Source organism: Falco biarmicus, chromosome Z (genome assembly GCF_023638135.1).
Source record: "Falco biarmicus isolate bFalBia1 chromosome Z, bFalBia1.pri, whole genome shotgun sequence".
Lineage (NCBI taxonomy): Eukaryota > Metazoa > Chordata > Aves > Falconiformes > Falconidae > Falco > Falco biarmicus.
Window position 1 is genome coordinate 66,315,473 of NC_079311.1, and position 16,603 is coordinate 66,332,075.

The following is a 16,603-nucleotide window of genomic DNA, read 5'->3' on the forward strand; positions in this document are numbered from 1 at the left end:
AACTTTCAAAATGCTTTTCTGAATAGAACTCAGTATTTCCAATACCATCTCTGTTACTGGAATTACTATGGTGTTCTTCACTTTAAGTTTTTTTTAAGCAGGTCATATATCATAACATTCTATGTCTACAAACTATTAAAAGCATGTTCATAGGCTAATCACTAAAACATTTTCTGTTGCATAAAGTCAAAGCCAACTCATATCATCCTTCAGTTCAGTCAAGAAACACTCAGGAAATAGATATGCTGCAATAGCAGGGAAACTAAGCAGTTTCTCTTAAACCTAGGAGGGGAAAGTGAAGTTTTAGAATTAAAAGCACATCAGTGAAGTCACCTTGGCATAAACTCCATGTTCTATTCTTAACAAAAAGACGTGGCATCAGAGGAGCCTCAAAAAGCATCAGTATGATAGGGTTTTGGCAAATAAGTTTAAGACCCTTGAGTTGTTATTTAAGATGTAATTTCCTAAAGAAACCAGGTAGAGGACTGAATCCAACAGAAATAATCAGCTTCCTCTTTCTATTTTAAAAACGACCAAGAATACTCTTGTTCTGGCTATCCAGATGTCCAGAAGCAACTGAAGACATCACAAGATTTGTACGTTTGAGATCTTTTTAAAAAGAAGTATTATGCTAGCTGTGTGCTAATGGTGATGTCTAAACAAGAGAGGAAAAATAACCATTTCTAAAGCACCGAATGATCCAACAGCATTCTTCATAAACTATACAAGAACAACAAATTTAGGTCACCAAAACACTTCTCATAAAAGCTTCTGCTAAGATTTAGGCTAGAGAAGTTCTGAATAGATACGATTATACTGACACCTTGTATGGATACTACTCTTGAGGCAGGAGATTAAGAATACTCTCAAAAAGTTATGCTATCAGCCTCCAGAGCAGAAAAGAAGTATCAGCACAGAAAACCAAGCACATTAAAAAAAATAATCTAAAAAACTATGTCCAAAGAAACTCTTTCTTGGCAGCTTTTCCTGGCACCTTATTTTAGCTCCTTGACTATGATTTGCTGGTTTGCTTTTATTCTTAAAATGACTGTGAAGACATTTTTACCAGAAAACTTCCACCATACTGTTCCAGAAGCTGAGGGCTTGGGAAAGACATCCTTCCAAGGACATGCATGGAATTCACAGATTCAATGAACCCTCACGAGATTCATATTCATGAACTTGCACAGGATCTATGACTCTACAATATATTTCATCTCCACTTTAGTTCCTCTACTTCCGTCATGACTTTCTCCATTGGCTTCAGAGGTATGTCACAATGGAGAAGATATTTGAAGATAGAAGGAGACCAGTATGTAAGTAAAAGTGGAAAACAGCAAGTGTCTGATAAATACTACTCTCTAATCTGGCATAATCCTGCAAATTTTTTTTTACTGTTAATGGGGAACAATCTGCAAAAAAGGCTCTCAATATATTATTTTCCATCCTGGTCTAGAAAGGGAAGAGGAATGATAATGCTGCTATAGACAGACTAGATTATCACCTGGAGATCCATCAGACTTGCCTTTGAGAAGCAGAAAGGATGATATGGTTGACAGTCATGGCTATACTACCACAGCCAGTACAATACTAATAGTAAAAAAGATTGAGAGCAAGCAGTGCTGTACAAAATAAGTTCAGAACAAAGAAATTGAGCAAGAATACATGTGTAATATTAAAGCAGGGAGTATTCACTAGAATACCCCATCATTTCAATTAGAAAAAATTAATCTTTAAGCAAGCCACATTTTAGAACCAGTGTTTTCAGACACATTTATACCATACAATACATCATATGATCTCCTGTCTGAAGACAATTATCTTCATAGTTATTAGCAAAGTGTGCTAATAACCACAAAAATAACTCTCTTCAGACAGCAGACTGTCATACCCTGTTGAAAGCGTTGTTGTTTAACATGTACTTACTCAATTCTTTTCCACCTTCAGGTTTATAAAATATTGTATAGTTACTGATAAATCCATTTCTTTTATCCTTTGAAATCGCCTTCCATTTTACTGTAACTTCATTTTTCCCTGGAATGCCTGTGTCAGCCACAGGTCCTTCTGATGGCTCTACACAGAAGAATCATAAATTAAAAAAAAATAGTAAAATAGTCTAAGTGCTGCAATGTTAGCCATCTGTGTCACTTCACACATACCAGTAACATTAGGGGCAACAAGTATGTGTCATCTTAGTGCTCCAATATAGCCCTCAACTTTTCTCACCCTCTTTAATGCGTGATTTCTTCTGATAATACTTCCCCTCATGTATTCTGGTATTTACATAGCTCTCAACATCACCGCATCCGAATATGCCAAGATCCTTAAAAGGCTCTATACCCTCACAGCCCCAGAGGGATCAAGAGGTAAAGCATCCGTATGCACTCCTGGGGGAACTGGGGCGCAAGCTGGCGGTGTTCGCAGGAAGTCTCTGGCTGAGCTGAGGTTCAGCTGAGGCCTCCAGCGCCCCCAGCCTTTGCCCATCACATCAGATCTTTCTGCTTACACAACACAACCACACATGCACTGCTCGTAACTGTGAAGCAAGAGTTCTCCGTGCTTCAGTTTTAACACATCTCTTCCTTCCCGTTCTCTGACAACTTCTAGCACTGTCACAACTCCCTACAAATAGGAAAGCATTCAAAACAAAGTTCTGATTGTCCTAGTATTAATCAAACAAAATACTCTGTCACCTCCTCCTTGTAATTAATGCTGTTTCGTAGTGCATTGTACTACGTGTATGTGCACACATACATCGACTTAGACACACACAGACACAAACTGGCATTTTCACCTGAAATCTTAAATACCAGTAAACAACATTCTTAGAGCTGGTTGTACAGATCACTGAATTCACATTAAACTTCTACAGATAAAGAAACCTTCCTCCCTAGCCTTCCTACCCTCCCCACTCAAAACACTATGCCATCCACAGCTTCTATCCAACCACAAACATCATGGCTTCTTAACATTTTTTAAGTGCAGGACTGCAAGTATTTTGTTACATTATAAAATTTTAAAAAAGCAGGCTTTTGAAACCATCCATTTTATTCTGTGAGGAGAATTTCTCCGTATCTTAGGACTGAAAAATGCAGTCCAGCATTAATATGTTTACGTATTGTATTTCTATTTTTTTATATATTAAATATATTCATGAAAATAATTACATATCTAGATGAGCTGTAACATTTAAAAGATAGACAGTTTAAAAAAGTTTCATGTTTGTAGCTATATGCTTTCCAAGTGCTCTGTATACAGTATGTAAGCCATACAACAAATGAGTGGATTCAAGCAGCAATGTACCTGTATCACAAGATACAAATCTTCTTCACTGAACAATGCAGTAGCTGATCTATGAACAGAAATCAGGAAGCCCAAATCCTCTGCTGCTGGTTCTTCTGGGTTTGGTTTTTGGGTTTTTGGGGGGTTTTTTTTGGGGTGGGGGTGGGGGTGGCATCTACATCTCTCGTCCAGTAATGCCAGTACCAAATTTCTCAAACATAATACACCCTGAGACAGACTACAACAAACCTTCCACAACATTACTAGTTTAAAATACGTACTTTTTTCTTGGACATAAGTTTGTACGGAACATGGAGCTGCTACTTTATCTCCATAGGAAGGATATACCAAGATGTTATAGCATATAAATGGCTTAAAGTTTTCTGCAAAGGAAAAAAAAATATTTACATACAATTCTCTATGTGATACTAGTACAATGAAAGCAGAATAAACCACAGTGCAGTTCTAAATATACTGCCACAGACCTCTATTTTCTTCAACATTTTAGCAAGCACAATATATACCTACTGCTTATTACTGCCCTTAACACAATGAATTTTATTCAGTAGTATTCCCAAGAGTACTTGGTTTCCGACTAATTTTTCACTACAAATGCTTGGAATGGGAATTTATACTTCAGCCTTACACAGCTTCTCTATATGAAGCCACTTACTCATCTCTTAACAGTTTAAGGTTTTGGAGGAAGATTTTATTTTCAAATAACCAGTATAAAATCATACTTCCAGGAATATTTTTAATTTAATATATCTTTAAGTTGACTGCTCTGCAGAAAAGAGTTTTTTCTCATGCATCAAACAGCTTAAAAGACACAGTGGAGCCCCAGCTCTTAACTCCACGTTGATGTTCCAGTTATACCAACTGCAGATCTGCTTCTAACCAGCTTGACTCAAAAGTACAATTGTAGAAGTGAAACCTCCGCAGTAGAATTTTACATAGAGAGAATTTCAAGACATAGTTCAAGCTTCTGGAAATGAAGTTTCGAACTCTGAACAATCCAACAGCCAAGTAATCAACAGGGTGCACACCCTACTTACAAGCAAGCCCCATCAACTCTAGGAGGACTCATCTGGGCCTTTACACCCCAGGGGATGAAACCAGTGTAAAGGGTTTCCTAGGCCATTCCTCCTCAAGCTCTGCAGCTTGTTCAACAAGAATAATGGCCATCAACAGATCCCTGCATTGTATCAGCTCTCTGATGCTTTTTCAGTCCCTCACACCTATTGCAACCCAGGAAAAGTTACAATGGCCCACATGTTGCCCTTAAACTAATTCCACAAAAGAATATCAGAACCAGGCCTCAGCAACAGTAAACCTGAACTTGACTTGTCATTTCTAATGCAACTTAAGCTTAAGGTAAACAAAGATCTCCTAATAACGCTGAGGAGAAAAGCTGGTGTTCTTTCTATATTGAGAACAGCTATAAATAGCATTTATTCCTCACACTAAAATGCTGAAATAGTGCAATTTTCAGTACGACTCAAAATTCAGGCATCTCAGTTCAATGAGTAATGAACTGCTCTTGAATTTCACTTCAATTTCAATCACTTCAGATTTGTTTTATTTGTTTTACTGTAGCACAAATACGGTATTTAAAACACTGTTGTCTGAGCCAGTAAGACAAGTTTTATGGGCAAGCTAGATATATCTATCATTAATGAACTGTGTTCCTTTTCATTTTAGAAAATGCAGGATACTTGTTCTCTGAAAACTCTGGAAATTCTTTTTCCTTGGTGTAGGATTCAGAAAGATCCTAATATGAGTAAGAACCACTTTCAAATATGTTAAATTTAATTTCACTAATGGAGAACCAAACAACTAATGATCACACAGATCACATATATTATGTTAAACATTTTCACCATTATTCCTATGTCTGTAAATAAAAAAATCTAAATGTATAAAGAAAAGCAAGTGTCTATCATTAACTAAAGGTAATGTGCATGGGCTGTTCACGTAGACATCAAAATTCACAGATTTGCTTTTGCACATATCTCTTGAGCTCTGCAGTTTGTTTTTTCATTGACGCTATGTACACATAGCTAAAACATTACTACTTAGAGAGATTACCTACCTAAAAAAAGAGTCGACCTCTAAACCAAAAAAGTGAGCAGAACCTCGCCTATTTATTAGTACATCATAAGGTCTCTGAAACCTCTCAGAAATGCCTTAGGTCATAATACAAATGTGACTATGTGATACTTAACATGCCAGATTGACCAGTCATTCCGCTTGCTTATTTTCAAGTAGAATTCCCCCTTAAATCCTCTTCAGGTTTCTTTCTCTCTAACACACATGAAGGCACATGACTTCCACCTTCAAATTCATTTTCTTGTTTCTAGATTTCTTTGCTAAAATAGTGTACATCTGTCATAAGCCTCCCTACCGGAAGATTCACAGCATAAGATCAAACCAAAGATGTGCTTAAATATGAAATCTGGGCCTAATCTTACATGGGAGCAAACACAATCTTGCAGGAAAATTTGAGAAACTTAAAACTCCTATTCAATTACATGCAAAGATTTCAATAAAGCTTGTAATGATATGGTTATTTTTTAAAATGGTTTGAGGACCGCTGTATGAGTTCATCCCTGTTTGTTCTTTCCAGTCTACCTATAAATAAATATACATAAATATGTATATATCTGTACATTGTTACAGCTATAACTGAGAAATTAACATACTTTTGTTAGTCTTCCAGTTTGTAGAATCTGACACATACTGCCATGATCTACCAAAAGGATCTGTTTCCAATTCCTCGTACCACTCAACTACGTATTTGGTTACTTCTGGTTCAGAAGCTATCCATTCCACAACCACTTCTTCATTTGTTGTAAAGGTCCTCACTGTTTCAATAATCTGAGAAGCTAAAAATTTAATAAAATAAGTCAGCAATTCTATCTTCTTAAAACTGCAGCAAGAAAACAATTCAATTATAGCAAGATGAGATTGCTTCTTTGCAAGGGTATGGGACTTAGTCAAGGTTAAAATAAAAGTTTTAGAAGTTACTTTATACCTATGATCACATGCAGGTACTCAAAATACTTGAAGCATGTAAGAATTCTTACAATGACAAGGGGTGGGGGGATTAAGGAGATTACACTCAAGGAGGTTTACACATACAGAATCAAAGAACAGTCTCTCTTTTAGGATCTGTATTTTACAGTTTGTAAAGTTTTACAAACCGATTTACTACCAATTTTAGACGTAGTGCAGATAAGCAAGTTTTGGGATGACAAAGGCAATAGGAAAACCGTAAGTCAAGTCAGCAAGGTCATGAATGACAGTGAAGTGAACCATCAACCTGCAGAACAGAGGTAATGAAACTGAGTGAACACCCAACATGGCAAAACAGAGGGGAAAAAGACATGGTGAAGCAGAAGGAAAAGACATGTGGAGGGTGGGAAAAGCATGCCACAGCATGAAAAAATCAGAGTAACATTTACTGTGGGACACAGAAGTGGATAGAAAGGTAGTCAGCAACCTCCAGGACAAGATGACATCCCATCTACATATTCCAGTTTTTCAATTAGATGTGGAACTTGATCGAGAAATTCCAAGGGGACACTTGCACTTATTTAATGAACAAGTGATGTAAGATAAGTGACTCTGTGTCAAACGCAGTCTCTCTTCCGGATGATGGTTAGGCAGCAGGATGTTGCAATACAAGGCTCACAGAGATACCAGAATTAAACATTAAGCCAAAAGAACACAATTGCCATGCTAGAGCAGACCAGCTTCCTGACCCTGGCAGTGGGTTGGATGAGGTACTGTGGGAACGTATATGAAATGAGAATAAACACAGCGTTTCTCTCTCTACTTCCATTGATGCATCTAAGGGACTTCTATTAAAGATGTCTTTGAATGATGTTAAATGCACTGCCATAATGCCCTGTGATAATCAATTTTACAACCTAGCAGAAGGATGAGACAGAATTGAGTGAGACTATAAATTCATTTGGGAGGTCCAAGGTTAAAAGAAACAAAACCAAAAAACCCTCAGAAAGTAATAAAATAGAAATTCTAATAAGATATCAGCACTTTCTGATGTCTTAACGACTATATCACAAAACAAATACCCCAACAATACTCATCTACAAAAAAAAAAAAACCCTTGATACGTGATAGCAAAATATGACAACCAGATCTTGTTCTAGTAAAAAGTAATGGACTACACAGCTCTGTGCAAAACAGTGTTCTATTTAGAGATTTATGACAAAAGTCCTTAGTACAATTCCACTTCCACTACAGCAGAACTTAAAACAGATGACAGGAAGATCATTTTTTTAATGAGAAAAATATATCATGACATTAAGAAATCTTACTTTTTTCATCAGCGGGTGGAATCCTCAAAATAGCTTCAGGAGAATCTCCAGCAGAGTTATAGGCAGTAACAGATACTAGATATGCCTCTTCATTTAAAAGTAAAGTAATTTTCTTATCAGTAGAGAAGTTTGTCATTTTAAGTGCAGCATTGTTTTCTGGAAAATACTGTATTTTGTAGCCTAGAATTCTCCCAGAAGGTGGAAAGCTGTTTAGTGGCTATTTAAAAATAAAAAAAATGTGATAGTGTTTCAGTGTTATTTGTATTGTCAAAAGTATATACTGTACTAAAAAGTCCATATCAAATTACAAAATTATTACCCTAAATTTAGAAAAGCAGAGTATTTAAGTCTCATCTTCCGGACAGCCAGCTGCAATAATTTAATTGAAGGAAAGTTCAAAAGTCAAATACTGAGATTTGAAACACAAAGACCCTCTCTCTGGTCACTCTATCAGATTAAAGTGAATTTAAATACAGCTTTGGTAAACTGTATTGTTTAAGAGTAGTTGTAAGGACATTCAATCAGATTCCCCAGTGATCTGAACACAATTAAACTCTTCCTTTCTGCACAGATTACAAAACACTATTCATCTACTGTTCAGTAAAAAAAAGCCTTTTCAGTTCTGCTTTAGTTCAGTGAGGTTTCTTTCTGACGAGCGCAAAAACCCCTGGCAGTTATATATCCTACAACACTAAAATACTTCAATGCAACATCAGCTGCAGGATACCAATATAATTATCAATTCACAAAAAGAGTATATACCTTCCACATAAGATGTACAGATCGACTTCCAGCTGAGTGTGAAGATTCAATTACCCTCCACAAATCCACTTTTTCTGAAGGAGCTAAAGACACAAAAATATCTTGAAGTTTGTTGTTATATTAAAAAGATAGTGTAATACGGTAAAAACTATCAAAAGGTTTCAAAAATACAGCCCGATAGCAACTTGTTAAGAAGTTTTTCCTTGTCTAATGTTGTGCCTTTTTTCCCTAATAAGTACAACTTCTCTCTGTCCGTAAGGTTCCTTCTGCTTTCTTTTATTTAAGTTCTAGAGGAGATTTTCTAGTCTTGTTTTATAACTGGCAATTTAATTTCTCTACTTACAATTCACTTTATTGGACATACTTGCTACACCACATTTCTGCTACTATTCTGCTTCGCAATGTTGTCTCCAACTGCACTATTATTTTTTCCTCTTTCCACTCTCTATTCACCTTATTATTCTGCCTTTAGCCCTGTGTTGTTTGTATCACCTTTCAAATCTCCTCCACTCCCTGCTCATCTTACAGTTTTCCTCCTCCTGTATTTACACAAAATACACATTCCATTTAAACAGCAGAACTTTAAACTCAGTGACTGATAATATGCTGAGAATACAGTTTTCCAGTATTAAATTCTAATGCCCGAAGTACAGCCAAAGAAGAACTTACTAAAAAGTTAGCCTACCTTTCTCTTCTGTGCTTGCTGTTTTCCCTCTACTCCATTCACTCCAGAATACTGACACAACACTAATACACCGAACAGCAACTGAATATTCTGTGGAGTCCCACAGACTTGTGAGGTTACATGATCCTGTCCTATCTCCAGAACTCAGTGGGACAGTGACAAATTCCTGAAAGTAGACACATGACCAAAAATTATTTGCTATAAAATTGCATGCAGAAATATGAATTAGTTAAAAAAACCCAAAACCAAAACAAAAAATTCCACAGAAAGGATGCAGTTTTCATGTTTCCCACCTCGTTCCTCTGAAACCCAAAATCACTTGGTTTGCATTTCATTTATTTCATTCTGTGTAGCGTTTTTATTCTTCTGGTAAAACTCCAGGGTTTGAAAAACCTGAGCTAAAACCGTGTCTATCCTGACCATGGTTTGAACTGCGTGCAGCCCCCGTGCCATTCTACGGCAGCAGTGCTGGCACAGGAGGTGCTGGATGACTGCAGTTCCCACTGGTGGGAAGCAACTAAGGATTGCTAAAGCCAGTATCATCATCATGTCCTGAATACAGCTCTTCCTCACAGCAGAAGAATCCCTGGTGAAATAGTGATCACCTGCAGCCTGTGAGCCAGCTACGTACTTATTTCTTTTCTTGTTTGTCTTTTCTGACTTACAGGGTCTTCTAGGTCTTAGCCACATAATATTTGGGATGGCCTACAGCCACACTTGTTATCAGCATATGATTAAAATGAAAAGACAATAAGAACTCAGCAAATTCTGGTACCAAGAAAAAAAAAAAAGATGGAACCTTTAAGTGTTGAAAGAAGACAGGAGTATGAGAAGTAACTGATGCAGTATCTTCTTGAAAAAGTAATGACAAGGCGAGTAATTTTCTCAACTTAAAAGGACCCCACTCACATGTCACTAATGGAAGTCAGAAACCAGATTGTTGTTCCAAAACAAAAGGTGAAAGATGGCATGAAAACCAGGAATTGGCATTGATGCATAAACTCAACCAGATTGACAACGGGAAGTAAACAGGAACTATGGAAAGTTGTTTTTTTTTTAATAGAAAGTGTTTGTGTACCAAAGGACTGCTATAATCACTACACCAATGTCTCATCTTCCAAATTGGAAAAATCAGTATTTAACAATAATCAGTAATTAACAACTCTCCTTCTCCAAACCTGAAAGACACTAAAATAAATGTTACAAGCTAGTTAAAATCTAACAAGGTAAGCAAAGGTAAGTCTTAGAATAAGGAAGATTCCCTCTTGGGAGACAAACTCAAGTAGCAAACCACACAGATTTACAACAACAGCGCCCAAAACCTGTGAAGAAATTCCTGTCTTTTCCGAGGAAAAGTGAATCAAACTATAACAACACAAAATGCAGACACCCACTCCTCTGAACACCATAACGGGAAGTGCACTGCCTAACAAAACTGAAAACTTTAGTCCATTCTGACCTCAAGAAACTCATAGTCAAAACCAGAAAACTGCTTCTGTGAGAATGAGTTCAGGGATCTACAAACCAGTGCAAGGTGACAGACTCTTTAGCCAACCTGCAATAAAAAGGGCTTCTAAACCATTATCACCCTCACCTCCCCCCAGAAACTGACACAGAATAGCAGACACCCCAGACTAGCTTTTAGTTACTTGTCAAAAGGCTTTTAACAATGTTTGATTCTAATTAGAAACTTAGTATATGCAAGTAGAAAAATAGGCCGTCTATTTTTCACTCAGTAAAACCAGTTTGCAGCAACCTAGTTAGATCATTTTGGTAGGAAAGCTTAAAAGGGCAAGAAAATATCTGTCGTTGGCTCAATATTATTTTTTTTATTATTATTTATGAGCTGACAGAAGAACACCGGTATCTACCTGGCGGTTTGAGGCTGTCTTTCTTGGCAGCTGCCACTGGACTGGCTACAAAGTTATGGCTCACACCTGTCCAAGATCCTACAGAACTCAAATCACTGGACTTTAGTCTTTAATGTTCGGCTACTTCTCTCTAGAATGTCTGCGGAAAAATGCAGGTAAGTTCTGAGGAAGAAAATGGATGCAGACTGTATTAGTGAAAAAGTGGATTTCTTATTCAGGTGCTGACAAATTTAACGCTGTAAGTTCACAAAAACATGGATGTTTTCAACATTTGGAAAGGATGTCATATCCATGTAAGCATCACAAGGACATCAGTGTCTTGACTCCAAAGGGATAAACATCTTGAATGGGTCTTTTAAATAAATATTAGCTCAGTTTCTAATATCCCAGGTGGACCTGAGGCACCTTGACTGCCTAATCATCCCCAATATCCTGAATCCAATAACTAATACGTCATATCTACCACAAGCATGTTTGCCATGAGAATGTGAGGAGGATGCTAGTTAGAAACATCTTTAGTATCAGAAATCTTTTTTTAAAGCTCTGAGGACTACTATTAGTTACCCTGATGAACTCTTCTCCCCCAGAATTACACATTTATTGTATACAACAGTAAGGTCAAGGCAGGCATCTCAGTTTAATGACTTCAAAGAAACAAGCCAAGCAGCCTGGCCCATCCTTAAATTGTGGAAGAGGAAACAGTAAGACTGCAAGCTTAATCACTTCCACGCTGAGAAGCATTGGAATAGGCCTTCTGAAAGAAGCAAACGACTAAATACTGTTTTTTCTGTAACAGTTCCATTCAAGTGTGAGAAAGAAACTCAGAAAAAATAACTTCCCTTATTTTTTATCTTGCAAAACTTATACTTTGATTCATTTGAAAATTAATGTATTCAATTCTACTATTTCAATTCTACTGTTGTGGGTAAATGCTGTCTTCAACACCAGAATGCAACAGGAAGATAGAATACCGACCGACTGTTAGTAAAACACAGACTGTGTGTGTGTAATCCCTTAGCCTAAGGTCCATCCTTCAGCCTTTCACAGAAATACATTCACAAGTATGGTATGTACCAAACCAAACACTGACTAAAAGGAAGAGAACAATTAATCCTAGACAATAAAACAGTGATTTTAGGATCATGCATGCCTGCATACGCTCCACTAAAACGTTTTAATCATTATTTCCAACGACTTGTTGCTTTTTTTTCAGTTTAGCCTTCTATAACATTAAGAAATTAGTCACAAAGAAGCTAACATTCAGAACAAAATTTCTGTAGCTTACCGAAGAGTTTGAATACAAGTTTCTGTATTGAACCTGGCAAATTAAATCTTGTGAAGGGATAATCTTCTCAGGCATTTCCCAGGTGACTGTAAGCAACTGCTTTATACCAGCGATTTTTTTAACTGAAAGTATTTCAGGGGGTTCAAATTTCTCTAGAGTGAAGACACAAGAACATTAACAGGGGAAAATGCTTCTATAAAAGTTCAGAATTGCTCCATCTACATGTGCTCCAAGAATTTTAATTATTATCTCAGTAGTGTACAACCCATCAGAGTATCCACATGACTGTCTATAGACGTAACTTTACATATGGGAAGTTACCTGTAAAAGAGACTGCACACGTAACTGACTTAATGCTGTCAAACCCACTCTCAAACAGGTGTGCATATTTCTTTCTTCTGTACCAGCACTGAAGAACAGTACTCAGAGACAACAGCAGGGAAAAGAAACAAAGCAGAGCTGGGATGCCAAAGTCAAGTCCAAACTGCAGATGAGGGAAGAATTCAGCTGGAAAGGATCTGAGGGGGACAGAAGTGTGACTGAGACTATGGGAAAAGAATGGATTAGTGCTGAGAAAAGAGATGGCTGGTACAGAGGATGTGGAAAGCAATCAGGAGGCACAGCAGGTCTGAACACGGGGAGCAAAGGACCATATGACTGGAGAGCTGACAGTGTGCTGCAGCAAAAATACTCAGTTAAAAGGGTTGGTGGTTACCTGCACCAAAATGAACAGAGGAAAGTGCAGCACAGCACAGAGGGAGAAGAAGTAGATAAAATATTATTATTGCTCCTGGGAATCACAGAACACGTGAGTTTTTAACATTCCTAACCAGAAAGTAAAATAGTAGAGTAAATGATGGGCAAACTGGCAAAATTATATCAATATTCATTTACAGCCAGGTATTCCACTGTCATCTAGTACCACTCAAAAATATCAAAGTACAGTCCAAGCACCACTTAGTTTGACAAAAACTTTTACAATATGGCCTTTACTTGTTAATAATTAAAAACTTTGTAATTTATAATGGAAACATCAGACATCAGCTTAAAAAAATATTGTCGTAGTTAGACATTTCATAGTATGAATACAGCACACTATCATTTTTCACCACCTCTCGTTAAGACCAAGAAACTGCTGAAAATTGCTGCTGCACCACCAACCAGTTAGAAGTATTTTACATAGAAAGTACATCAATTAAAAAATAACAAGAGAGTTGCCTCAACTAAACTGGAAACATCCAGTTTTTGATTAAAAAAATCGGAAAGGATGAAACATTTTATTAAACCCTGAATATAATTTCAGAGACCTCATAGTTCTAGCTAACTATTAAAAGTACATGGCACTTGAAAACTGAAACTAATTTAAAACCAAACGAAACCCAAATAATAGTTTCAAAACCATTATTAAAAAAATATTTTTTTCTTTTTTTTCTTCTACGTAAACCAACTTTGATTACATGACTTGTTTCAGAATTCTCTAACCTGTATACTATATGGAGGGAAAAAGAATTGCGGAGGATGCAGTCAGCTCAACCTACATTGCTTTATCTTTATTTAATTTTTACTTTTTTAGAATTACCTATTCTTTCCAAAGGTATAGGAACACAATCTGAGGAGGCTTCACCCAAAACATTTTCAGCTTTCACCTGAAAACAAAAAGAACTACTATATGGGGTATCCGGATAATAAAATGAACATGACTCTGTTTTGCTTCGGCAGGCCACTGTATTTTGAAGAATCACCCTTCCTTCTCTCATCCTAAAAAAAAAAAAAAAAAAAAAAAAAAAAAAAAAAAAGAGAGAGAAAAAAGGAGTTAGAAATCAGAGGATTTTATTAGAGTAACTCAAGCTAATTGTTGGGGTACTATTTAACTATTATTCATAAGTTTTTGTGGTTGCAGAACATTTGTACCAGTGAACATCTCCTTAGATGATATGTTTGTGTGAATGAATTCTCCTTCCTAATTGCACTGCTCCTGCAAATCCATGTATGTAGCCTGCACAGGCTCAATTAGTTTTAACTGCAATTAGTAAGACCACTTTCCAGGAGCAGTAATGAAGAGTAAAATGCCTTAATGAGAGATCCACATGCTAGTATTATCCTGTATTAAAATCTCAAAAGAGAGGTGAAATCATGTAATTCCATGCAAGACCTTCCTTAAAAATATAGATAGACATAGCTAGTAACACATGCCACATGAAGCTATGTGATAACAAGTTTTTATTCGGCTTTTCTTTTTTTCTACATTTAAAAGATAAGCTGTACAACTGCCAAGCTATTACAAGACAATAGAAATGTGACAGATTTTCCTGAAGGAACATACTGATAATGTGCTGTCTTTGCAGCATATACTTTCGTAACAAGTAGTGCGGGATGCAAAACTAACAGAATTTGTTTCATTTTGCCAACCCACGAAGAAATTCTTCCAATAAATAAAAACTCATGTATGGGGCCTGTGTTAAATATTTCATATTATGCAGTAAGCAAGCACATCATTTGTGTAACTCAGTTTGAGGCTGGTATTTCACGAACGTTTTTAAGCTAATGTACACCTGTACTGCTGTGAAAGGAAGGAGCCCTACCTTCCCTAACATGCACAGCTGTTTGTTCCCATCCACAGCTCTCTGCCCCCTCGAACCAATGCTTTTGTAGTCATACGGTAAACTCAGTTGGGGAATTATCTGGATTAAAATTAGTCGTTAGATTTTACTGGAAATAATTTTGCAATCTAATTCACTGTGTGGTTAAGGAAGAATTTGGGCTGGTACAAGAAGGAATAATATTGAAACTTAGTTTCAATAACTATTCTAGCTTATGGTTTCACAAACTCATCTAAGTTACAAAATGTAGAAAAACTAGAAGTAAGAAAGTTCCACCTAATGAAAGTGGAAGCCTAAAACATCAGGCTTAAAATGGAGATAAAACTAAAGATTATTTCCTGCCCTACTATTTATAATAAATATATAGAGAAATAAAAAAATATATAAATAAAAAAAGATACCATAAGCTAGTATAACTTACAATAAGAAAATGTCTCCTTTGGAGTCTGAATTCCTTCCAGTTCTGAAGAATAATTTTGACTAGTGTATTTGGGACAAAAATCTGTCTTACCACCTTCAAAATTGTATCCAAGATCTGCCTTGGAACAACACTAATTTCACCACTTTCACATTAACTTAGGAAAAAAATAATCTCCTAAACGATACTTTAATGGAAATCGAAAGAGTCAAGTATTTATGCTTCTGTAACGGGGTCATAAAAACAGTTAAAAGCACAAGACCACATAGTTTGTAAACACAAATCCCCTGGTGAGAGCAATCCAAAAAAAGAACAACCAACTCTAGACTCTTTCACTGAAACCTTGTGACTCCAAAGGTCCCTAAGTTAAAACCTACTGGTGTCAAGCAGAATCATTAACTGGGAGTTCTTTAAAGCAGAGGAGGAAGTAACCTTTTTTATCCATCCAAAATGAGGTTAGTTACACAGAAAGCTTCTGGGTAAACCCCCACAAAGTGCCTCCATTCTATGTTTGTACCCAGGCTCACTCAGCTTTTGATCTAACTAGTAATGCTACTTCAAGGAAAGAAGTAAGTATCGATTATGATGTAAACATTTGTCTGCTGAATACTGGGTTGAGAATGCTCATTTCCTTTAAAGAGCACACTAAACAGGCATCAGATTGTAACTTTCTTCAACCATTACTAACCACAAATTAATCAAATTTACTGAGGCAATGCCATGATTCTGAACCCCATGACACAGGTTTTCTTTAAACAGAAGCCAGGATATAAGGAGAAGGTCTCACCCCAGAAACCCAGTTCCCAATATATTCTATACTTACATTTTTCGGTAAAGAGTAAACTTTGTCATAAGATTTGTTTCTCTTCCTGAGGTCCAAGTGCAGGTAAGTTCAGTATCAAAGTAATAAATGCAGGAAATATTTCCTGGTGTGTCTGGTGGAACTACAATGACAAAGGTTAAAAACAAAGGTCCAATTAAAATAAGTAACTTTAATGTACAACTGATTTTGTTGGTCAAAAAGCAGATTACAGCAAACTTCACTAAGCGCCTTGCATAGCACTTCATTTTATAATTTCCTACTGCCCTCAGAACTCCTCATAAAACCAAAATCAAAAATCAAAATCACCCTTTCTTCCCCTGCGGAGACAGGGAGATTTTTTTCCAACTACTTCCCAGAAGTACTTAACTAAGTGGGCCTGAAGGTATTTATGCAGTAACTCACTAACTAACTTATATCAAACCACTACAAGCTTTTTTCTGAACCTCTAAGTACACGCACACCCAATACGCCTATAGCTCAAGGCCAGTCCAGAGAGTAAGAAGAAAACAAAGAAACAGCACAAAAGTTCTCAAA

General features: G+C 36.6%; 1 protein-coding gene across 2 annotated transcripts in view; it reads right to left on the reverse strand.

Moving 5' to 3' along the window:
* The window catches only part of IL31RA (interleukin 31 receptor A), a 38,655-nt gene that overhangs the window by 7,459 nt on the left and 14,593 nt on the right, over nucleotides 1–16,603 (reverse strand). For both annotated transcript variants that reach the window (XM_056324683.1, XM_056324682.1), the window contains exons 4-12: nucleotides 16,070–16,190; nucleotides 13,808–13,986; nucleotides 12,229–12,380; nucleotides 9,073–9,238; nucleotides 8,388–8,470; nucleotides 7,626–7,842; nucleotides 5,985–6,167; nucleotides 3,564–3,665; nucleotides 1,927–2,073 (exon numbers count right to left, since the gene is read on the reverse strand). In XM_056324683.1, coding sequence (XP_056180658.1) covers nucleotides 1,927–2,073; nucleotides 3,564–3,665; nucleotides 5,985–6,167; nucleotides 7,626–7,842; nucleotides 8,388–8,470; nucleotides 9,073–9,238; nucleotides 12,229–12,380; nucleotides 13,808–13,986; nucleotides 16,070–16,190 — 1,350 coding nt within the window. The remainder of the gene's footprint in view (nucleotides 1–1,926; nucleotides 2,074–3,563; nucleotides 3,666–5,984; nucleotides 6,168–7,625; nucleotides 7,843–8,387; nucleotides 8,471–9,072; nucleotides 9,239–12,228; nucleotides 12,381–13,807; nucleotides 13,987–16,069; nucleotides 16,191–16,603) is intronic.